Consider the following 9,963-nt stretch of genomic DNA (forward strand, 5'->3'; position numbering starts at 1 on the left):
TTAGGCCTCCAGGATTGTCTTGCTCAACCTTAGACTGCCTTAGCTGGGAGCTGGAACTAAGGATCGTTCAGGGGGCATATTAGGACAGAGTCAAATTTTCCAGAAGTTGTGCCCAACACACTGAGAAACTGGTGTGTGTGTGTGTGTGTGTGTGTGTGTGTGTGGACACAATCTTGGTAGGCCACATCCCGGTCTTAGCTATTGCTCACCATGCGGTGTGGCCGTTTGTTCTCGGCCTTCTGAGGGAGGTTGCTAAGGGGATGGCTGGGATTCAGTTTTATTCAGAGGGCGTGAACTGAATTTTCCCATAGGCCGTCTTGATCTTCCATTCTAGGGCCAGGTCTACACAGGCAGTAGGAAATGCGTTCTAGAACAGTCAGCTGTATAGTTCTGCTCAGACGCAGAATCTCACTTTTCCAAACGCAGAGGCAATGGAAGCCAAGGTAAGTTTCCATTCTCTTTTCGAAGCAGCGACCAGCTGAGGGGAGCCCCCAAAAGACGTCTAAGAACAACTTTAACCTTTCTAAATTTAAAACCAATTTTCATTTTAATGGTCACCGTAAGTGACCATTAAGTTCTTAAGGGAAAAGTACTCTGGATGTTACTTGACAAATTTAGATTTTATTACCGAGAAACCTAGGACCAACTCTCAACCGTGGCCCGGGAAGAAGCTAAATTGTTCTCTGTGTGAGAGGTCAGAGTGACAAGGTAAATAGGACTGTGGCTCTGACCTTGAGCTCCACTACAGGCCCATGGGAATGAGGAGGGGATGTCTCAGGAATTCTACAGGAAAGTTCTGCCTCGGCCTGACCCTCTCACCTCAGGTACCACACTCTCAGGTGAGGCCTCACTTGCTAATCGGCTGCCTTGAGGGTTCTCCTCCTTCCTCGGCAGAATTGTAATCGCTTCAAGCGTAATGAGGTGCTGGGATCCCGGGGCCACCTGGTCTCATAGGACACTCTGCAAAAACACTTAAAGAACACACTGTCACACACCCCTCCGAAAAGAATAGAGGAAGTTTCTGGATAACCAATATGTTTGGAGATGAATATATATATATATATATATATATATATATATATATATATATATATAAAATTTTTTTTAAATGGCATTACTTAAAAGTTATAGTCTGTCAAGGATAAACAAGTTTGAGGTGGGTGTACCCTTTGTAACCAGTCTATATTAAGAAGACAAAACATCCAGATGAATGGTAACTCCATTCTGTTTCTGGCAAAGTAGACCAAAGTCTGGAAAAAGCGGCAGGCCTTCAAACCACAGCCCGAGGACAGTAAACCCAAACACTTGTCCTCTCCAAACCGCACTTGAGGATGGAACTTTCCCCTGGGGTCCCTTTGCCCAGACACTCACTTCACTTCCGGAGAGAACCAGATCAATGGAAACACCAATTAGGAATTACACTGAACTCTGCCACAGTCTGAAATAAAGGAAAATAAATAGCCTTAGTGACTTAGCATGTAGCTGATAGATATATGCACTCTATTATTTAGTGAAGGAAAATTACAAATAGACATTTAATATCAACTAACAAGACATATTGGCTTGGATTGATTGTGGCCATAAGCCACCGTTGCTAGCCAAAGTGAATCCAGTCTCTCCTGTGGGCACTCGGGCTCTCCGTGCTCCCGGCACTCTGTTCCAGCCTTTCTCTCTGTGCCCTTCCATGCACACGGGCCCTCTCCCAGAAACCTCACGGCCACTCTGCCTCCTTCCAGCGTCGGCGCCTCTGTAAATGCTGACAGGGCCAGCCTTTCTGCCTCAGACACCCCCGCCCTCTCTGATGGCTGCTCGCCCCGATCCTGGGCTTCCCCCACGGCGTCTCCCCGGGGCCTCCTCCTCCGGTGGTGCGGGCCCTGCCAGGGGTCCTCTCCCAGGTCCGGGCCCGGCAATGGTGGCGATGACAACAGAGGAAAGCAGCCAACTTCTCTTCAACCTGCGTGGAAAGGGCTTTGCCTGCGTCATCTCGTCACCAGCCCGTGGCCGGGAGGCACTGTGAGGGCTCTCCTGGTCCTAGAGACAGAGTCTCACGGCAAAGGCCTTGCTCACGGTCTCGGGGCTTGTAAGCATGAGAGCTGGGGTCCGAGTGCACACCTCTGGGTCCCTCAGGCTGAATCCCTCCTCGGGCCGCCCCTCTTGGGCGGAGAATGTGTCCCATCCACCTTTGCCTCCGCGGCAGCATGACAGCCAACGCCCGGCCGTCACCGGGAAAACGTGGGCAATAGTGAATGGTGTGTGGTGTCTCTGTGGGACAGTGAATAGTGGCCGATCCTTTCACAGTACATGTGAGCCTACGCTTTACAAAGCCGGACGCTTGCAGCTCACTCAGTGATGAGTGTCAGTTAGATCTTGATAAAACCGGAAGACACTCCCCCAGACAGAGACAGAAAAGCGAAGGAAGACTGGGAGAAAGACGAACTCCTCCTTCACTCTCAGCTCCCAGGACTGGGCCAGGTGCTCCCTGCCCGCACACCAGGTGCTCCCCGCCCGCACACCAGGTGCTCCCCGCCCGCACACCAGGTGCTCCCCGCCCGCACACCAGGTGCTCCCGGCCCACACCAGGTGCTCCCGGCCCACACCAGGTGCTCCCGGCCCGCACACCAGGTGCTCCCGGCCCACACCAGGTGCTCCCCGCCCGCACACCAGGTGCTCCCCGCCCGCACACCAGGTGCTCCCCGCCCGCACACCAGGTGCTCCCGGCCCACACCAGGTGCTCCCGGCCCACACCAGGTGCTCCCCGCCCGCACACCAGGTGCTCCCCGCCCACACCAGGTGCTCCCGGCCCGCACACCAGGTGCTCCCTGGACTGCACACTAGCGTGGTCCGGGGCAGAGCACATGGAATAGGGTTTCTCTGATGACGCGTGTCCAGTGATAACACGAACCCGTGACAAGTCCAGAAACTGGCCACACCTCCACGTCTCCTGCCTGGCAATTGGCTTTCGTTTTACTTTAATAGAAAACTGTGGGGTAAGCATGCTGCTTTCAGGACTAGCCTCACTCTTCTTGAAGAACACACACACACGCATATTTCTCAAAGAAGGTCATTTATTTCCTTTCCTTTTCGTTTTCAAAGGGAGAAATGCGAGGAATTTAGGAATGCAGACGCAGATGGAGTTACAGCGTCTCTCCCGCGGCCAACACAAACGCCCGCGTCTGCCGAGGCTCCCGGCGCCGGCGGGCGCTGCCCCAGCCCCTCCGCCAGGCCTCGCAGTGGCTGGCTCCGGGCTCTCAGTAACCAGCCTGGCGCTCCTCTGTGTCCCCCCCTAGGCATCGCCGGGCAGGTGTCCATAGACACGAACGGGGACCGGTACGGGGACTTCTCGGTGATCGCCATGACGGACGCAGAGGCGGGCACCCAGGAGGTAAGCAGGCAGGCCGCGGCCGCTCCCCTGCCGGTTAGGGTCCCAAGGAATGTGTTCCTCCCGGAGTCCGAATGGCTGCCCCCACTCAGCCCCCGGATGAGAATGAGCCCCACGCCTGGAGTGTCCAAGGGGGGCTCACGTCGGTGGAGGGATCAGGGAAGCTTCCAGAAACAGTCCCCCGTTTACCGCACGTGGGGACATCGTTCCTTCTAAGCGGCCGCCACGCCCGGCTCAGTCCTGCGATGCGGGAGGGACGTGGAGGAGAGAGGGGAAGGGCGGCGGTGTACTCCTCCTCCCTTACAGCCGGAATTAGTTTGGGTGGGAAAGGCGCCTACAAATTGGACAACCGCTAACATGTCCAGCCGGTGGTGTCTCTGGACAGCATCTTGGAGCGGAAAGAGCGCCCTGGATGCCAAGACGGGGCTCTGACCTTCACTGGGAGGGAGCTCTCTGCCTCAGTTTCCTGGGCTGTCACGTGGAAATCAGATCTTCCTTGCTCTGTCATGATTATGAGCCCCGAATGATATGAGACCTAGAAAAGTACCACAGAACTCTAGATGGTCTATAGAAATAAACGTTAATATGCAAATTGACCAAACTGCTGAACAGCAGAACGACTGTCCAGATGACCACGCTATGACACGCACGGGCACCAGGCCAGCCAAGGCGGGCACGATGGGCACCAGCCAGCCAAGGCGGGCACGATGAGACTGGTCGGGGGAGGGGAGAGGGGCTGCCATCGCCCAGTGATCGCCCTGCAGAGGGAGGTCCAGCCACAGGCCGGGAGGCGATCAATGGTGGTGGGGGGGTGCTTTGTGGAACTGGGGAGCTGGGGGTGTGCGGCGGTGGATTCAGGCAATGCCAGGCCAAGGCGGTGTGAGCAGGGGGCAGGGCTGAGGGCCGTGAGGCAGCTGGGGTGGCAAGGGTCCCAGCAGCAGGGGCTGCGGAGGCAGCCAAGGCTGGGAGAGTCTACCCTGCACAAATTTCACGTGCCGGGCCTCTAGTAAGTGTATAACTAAGGATTATACAGACATGCAGCGTTCCTGGTGGAATCTGCTGCGTGGCCTGGTCTGGGCCTGGCGGTATTCGTAAGGGAGGGTCATGTGGGGATGCAGGTGAAAGTGTGTGAGGTGCTTTGTAGGGTCTCAGGGCCCGTCAGTGAACAGCCTGGGGAGCCGGCTGCACCCCTCTAAAGGGACAGCCACTCGGCGGAGCGGGCTGGTGACAGGAGAGAGAAGTCCCGGGAGGGAGGTGCCTCTGGATCAGGGCCCAGGAGCCGAGGACAGTCACTGAAACCTGAAACGGAGAGACACCCTGGGACCGAGCAGAACAGAACAGTGATTTTCTGGGAGCCAGAGGGGTTAGTCAAAGAAGCTTTCCTCCTGGAAATGGGGTGCAAACAGGGTAGCTCCTCAGCCAGGAGAAGGCCATCCCCGCCTCAGGGACGTGTGCGGCCCGCTGAGCCGTGTGGGGCCTGCTCCTGTCTGCACCCCCGGCCTGAGCAGACCCGGCCTCCCAGCCCCAGGAGCGCGGGCCTTCGGAGGGGCCGGCCACGGGGCTGCTCGGGGGGGTGGGGGGACAGCAGCCTGGGGTCAGCAAGGGAAAAGTGGGAATCGGAGATGGCTGCTCCCTGTGTAACCGGCCACCTTGCCTCGGGAGCCACAGTCCTCCCTCAGGGACGCTCAGCTGCAGGGCACCCGGGCAGCTGTAAATCTGACTCTCAAAGTCCGCAGACACTGCTGGGGTCGGAGCCAACGGGGGACCTGGCCCTGCGCCTCCTGGGGAGACGGTGACTTTGACCTCTCAGCTGGTGCACTTGTGTTCTGGCCCCGGAACAGGTGATCGGCGATTACTTCGGGAAGGAAGGCCGCTTTGAGATGCGGCCCAACGTCAAGTACCCGTGGGGGCCCCTGAAGCTGCGGCTGGAGGAGACCCGGCTGGTGGAGCACGGCAGCGGTGCCCCCTGCAAGTCGTGTAAGTTCAGGGGCGGGACCCCTGCTCCCCGGCGCCGGTCGGTGTGATGCGATGCGGGGTTAGACGTGTGATCCGGAGCCCGGGTTCTGGAAGCTCAGCGTTCTCTTCTGAGGCGGTCAGACCCACAGGAACAGCTCACAAACCGGCGCCCCACCTTCCCCAGAAGCTTCTAGGTCTTTCTTCTCTTCCGACCGTTTCCAAACTGGCAGAAGCCTTCTCCCTGCTTGTCCGACTCTCACTGTAATCTCACTCTGAAAATCAGAAGGAGGCTTGCTGTGAGAGATGAAGAAGGAAATGGCATTGGGTAGGAGAGTTCCCATTTTAGAGAAAATCAAGACACCAAATAATGGACGCCGTCCACTTCCTCATCCCGCGTAGCAAGTCTCATGCTGACTTCCAAAGTTGGCCGTTTCCTCCGACCCCTCAGAGCCAAACAGATGAGGTCCCTTCCACTCCCGCGGATTACAAACTGGGGACCGAGGGTCGAAGCTGTTATTGATGAATGGCCTGTCATAACCACACAAGCCAGAGGAGCCTCTCATAAGGAGCTCACAGATAGGACCAGCGTTGGAAATCACTGCTTCGGAAGACCTCTCTACTTCCTTTTATAAGCCAGGGAGGGAGCACTGAGTGAGCAGCGGTCCTGTGGGCCACTCGGTCCCTGGTGCTAACGGAGGCATGCACACTGTGTGTGGGGAGCAGCCTTCCGTCTGAGGGGTGTTCATGCGGAGGCGGTGATTCCGGGGAGCGAGGCAGGAGTGAGTGGGAACGCGGTCTCTGAGTTATGGGGCCTGAATCTGAAGTCTCACTCTTGTCACTTACTGGTTTTGTGACCTAAAAGGGCATTCCTGAGTTTCTTAAAGCCTCACTTTTCCCAAATGGAAAACGAAGGGGATCTACCGCACTCTCAGGGCTGAATTAAACAAGATGGTGGACTGAAGGCTGTACCCTGAACTCTTCATAGACAAGCTAGCTCTTTGTCGTTCTTATATAATAGCCGGGACACCCCTGAACTCGATTGTTTCTGCTGTGCTCATGTTTTCACAGAGCCAGGTAGGGCATTTCGACAGGAAACTGTGGCTTCGGTGAGGGAACCTCTGAAAACAGAATGTTAGCCCAGTGATTTTTTTTTTTTTTTTTAGAGTTTTATTTTTAAATTAATTATTTTTTTTATTACTTAAAAAATTTTATTTATTGATTAAGGTATTACATATTTGTCCTCTTTCCCTCATCCCCATCCCAAACTCCTCCTCATGTATGCCCCTACACCCCCTGTTGTCCGTGACCACTGGTTAGGCTCATATGCATGCAACACAAGTCCTTTGGTTAATTTCTCTGCCTTATCCCCACCCTCCCCTACCTTCCCTCTGAGGTTTGACAGTCTGATCCATGCTTCCTTGTCTCCCGGTCTGCTCTTGTTCATCATGCTATGTTGTTCATCATTTCCCCTAGATGAGTGAGTTCATGTGATATTAGAAATACACTTATAAGAATCGAAAATGAGACAATCAATAATGAGCCCAGTGAATTTTTCACCAAAGCTTGCAGGCTTTGGCGTGTCTCCATGCACCTGGGGGAGTAATGCGCATGGTCAGCTCCATGGTCTCTACAGTTGCCTCTCTGACTGTGAACTCACACAATGTGGCTGGATCTGAAGCTGAGCCGGCGTTCTTCCCACTGGCCTGTAGCAGCGAGTGTGCACTCCAGTGCTTCTTAGGAAACGTGCAGGATCCCCTAGGAATCTTCTTAAAAAGAAAGGAACATGTTCTCAAGCGGGAAATCAAGAAACACCGTCCAGAGAACCAGGCTTTTCCATGAATGAAAGGATGGACGCATTCAGGGTTTGAATGACACCTCTTCATGGAAATGTACTGAGACATCCTTTATGGTCTAGTATGTGATGAATATCTGCCAATATTCTGTATGTGATGGGGAAAATAAATATGTGCTCTTATCATTCAAAAAAAGAAAGGTTAGGATGAGACTTTTCTCCCTGAACTCTGACACTCTGTTTTTCTCTCAAGCAGGTGGCCTAGAAGAGTCAGCAGTCACAGGAATTGTGGTGGGGGCCTTACTAGGAGCTGGTCTGCTAATGGCTTTCTACTTTTTCAGGTCAGGACCTTGCAATAAGGTTTAAAAATTCACTCTATTATTGCCTTTGTCACTTGCCTTTGCATGACCTTTCTGTGACGAGCCATATGTTGCTCTTACCCCAAAAGCATGGTGGTGGGAAGAACCCCTAGGGGTGGGGGTGAGGGCGGTTTGGTGATCAGCGGGCTAGCATGCCAGCGGGCTAGCATGCCAGGTCCTGCTGCATCGCCCTGTGGGCCGCAGAGGCTGCTCTCCTCCGATGACAGACACTCTGACCCGAATCCCTACCCCGCACTCAGTGTGTCCGTGGAGAGGGAATCTAGGCAGAGGGACATAGCTGGCTCGTTCTCAGGCTTCACCTTCTGAAGAGGAGGTGGCAGCTCCGAGCGGTCCGTGCTCTCAGGCTGGTGGGCGCTGAGTATTTGGAGACCCAAAGTCCTTGGTTACCACTGTGGTTAGGCCCCCCGGCTTGTAAAATTGTATTATTTCTCTGTGTCCAAGATACCGACAGTTTCACACCATAAGGGCACCCTGTTCCTTTGTAATCTTTGGTGGTTGAGTTGGTGGCTTATTCTTAAAGCCATGAGACCACAATTTCTTCATTTCTGCTTGGAAATGGAGCTCAGGGTGTGTGTGGCTCTGTGGGGGAACAATTGTATTCCTGTTCCCTTGGCTCAGGGTACGTAACCGATCTTTATCTGGGGCCGTCCTGGGAGTCGGGAGCTTCTGTGGCCCCACAGACAAGCCGAGCCCACCAGGCGCCCAGGGAAGAAGGGGAGGGCTTGTTCGGTGGCATTTCGGAAAGCAGCCAACTTTCCTCCCTGAATGAGGGCAGGGCGCCTTGGGGCGCTCTGCTTTAATCTCTGACCCGGGTTTCATACTCTGTCACTTCTCATTTATCAACCCGGACCCAGATGTGCCCCGGGGGCATGCTTTGTGAGAGGAACCATAGTATTGTGTGGCCAAAGGAGGTTTTATTACTGCATTCCCTTTCCCTTTCCCCAGGAAGAAATACAGAATAACCATTGAGAGACGAAGCCAGCCGGAAGAAAGTAATGTCGGGAAACACCGGGAGCTTCGGGAAGATTCCATCAGATCCCACTTTTCGGTGGCTTAAAAGGGAAGCCTTTTCTCTTGGCCAGAGATTCTTGGGGGAGATTGATGGGATGAAAGACCTGAATGGAACGGAGGAGTGCTCTTGAAGAACTCATTCTTTTCAGCATTTAGCCATTTCGTTGTAAGATTTCTTTAGAAGCTCAGGAACTGTTATCTGCCATCAGATGCCTCACGGCCTTTCATCTAAGGACAAGAAAATGCCAGAATATAATGTCACCTGTTAGCCGAGCCCACTGACTGGCTTTATGGTTTGAGAACCTGGTGTCTCCCTATCTTGATGGCTTTGGGGGCATTTCACACAAAGGCTATAAAAATGGGGTTTTCTCAAGTGAAACGTTTTATGGCTAGAATAAAATCATTTTTACAAGTAGAATATTCCTAGGAAGAATGGAACACCCAAGAAAAGGAACATGGAACAAAAAGTCTCCAGGTGGGAAGTAACGCTCGCACCTCTGTCCAGCGCTGGCCGGCCGGCAGGGCTGAGTGGAGGACGGCCCTGTCCAATGTATACATTCAGGTCCCGACTTCCTCTCTGGAGAAGGAATTTCCTCCGGTCTCCTTCAGTGTCTCCTAAAAGCTGCTCTGGACAGTTGTAACTATCACTGAGATAAGAGGCTTTATACAAGAAAAGCAAATCTGAAATGTTTCATTTTTTTAAAAATGTAAAAAAAGCAAAGCCCTATTTCGCACTAACATCTTATTTTTAAGTATTTTGATCTTATATTTTGCTATTAGATAATGTGTCTATTTTTTCATTTTGAAGATTAAATTTCACTTATATTTGAAAAGCATGGGTACAACAGTGATGAAAGATGCTTCTCTCCCCCCAACCTCTCCCCGCTCCCCCCCCCGCCCCCCGTCCTTTTCCCCCTGGCCAGGCCCAAATGCAAACTGCTGCTTTAATCACAGAGCCCTGTCTTCTGATTGCACTCTGCAGGAGCACATTCATTTGCTTGTTTTAAATGCAAGTTATTTTAGGGATATAGATCCCTTCCAATGCCGGCCAGATGATGAGTTTCAGGATCAAGAGGGAAATGTACTAGAATTTAGTAGGATTTCATAAGGGGAGGCAGCTCTTTTTCCTCAAGAAGAACTTGATAAGAGAGTTAGAACTTGACAGTAAACACAGAAATGATAAATACATGGCATTTTACCAAGATTTACAGTGATGATTGGGGTTAAAAGAGGGAATCTAACTAGCGACTCTATTCCTTCTCAGTTAATCCCACAGGGTTTTGTAGTCATCCACCAGTAGCCTGATAACGGTGGTTGTGGGTGTGGATATAAGGAATTTGGACAAAGTTGAATAAGTTTTTACTGAATTGCTCCATTGCACCCAGGTTTAAATTCAGGCCGTCATTTTATGATTTGTGGGGACAATGGACGGTGAGGACAGAATG

The 9,963-nt window shown here is 52.8% G+C and overlaps 1 protein-coding gene across 3 annotated transcripts in view; it reads left to right on the forward strand.

Annotated features, from left to right (window-relative positions):
* NPR3 (natriuretic peptide receptor 3) overlaps nucleotides 1-9,351 on the forward strand; it is a 54,790-nt gene extending 45,439 nt beyond the window's left edge. For 2 of the 3 annotated variants that reach the window (XM_084881012.1, XM_084881010.1), the window contains exons 5-8: nucleotides 3,288-3,382; nucleotides 5,221-5,356; nucleotides 7,381-7,468; nucleotides 8,453-9,351. In XM_084881012.1, the coding sequence (XP_084737138.1) occupies nucleotides 3,288-3,382; nucleotides 5,221-5,356; nucleotides 7,381-7,468; nucleotides 8,453-8,564 (431 nt within the window). In that variant the 3' untranslated portion in view covers nucleotides 8,565-9,351. The remainder of the gene's footprint in view (nucleotides 1-3,287; nucleotides 3,383-5,220; nucleotides 5,357-7,380; nucleotides 7,469-8,452) is intronic. The other variant, XM_084881011.1, reaches the window with a different exon arrangement.
* The last annotated feature ends 612 nt before the right edge of the window (nucleotides 9,352-9,963 follow it).

The sequence above is a fragment of the Pipistrellus hanaki genome (assembly GCF_964339955.1).
Source record: "Pipistrellus hanaki genome assembly, chromosome: 4".
Lineage (NCBI taxonomy): Eukaryota > Metazoa > Chordata > Mammalia > Chiroptera > Vespertilionidae > Pipistrellus > Pipistrellus hanaki.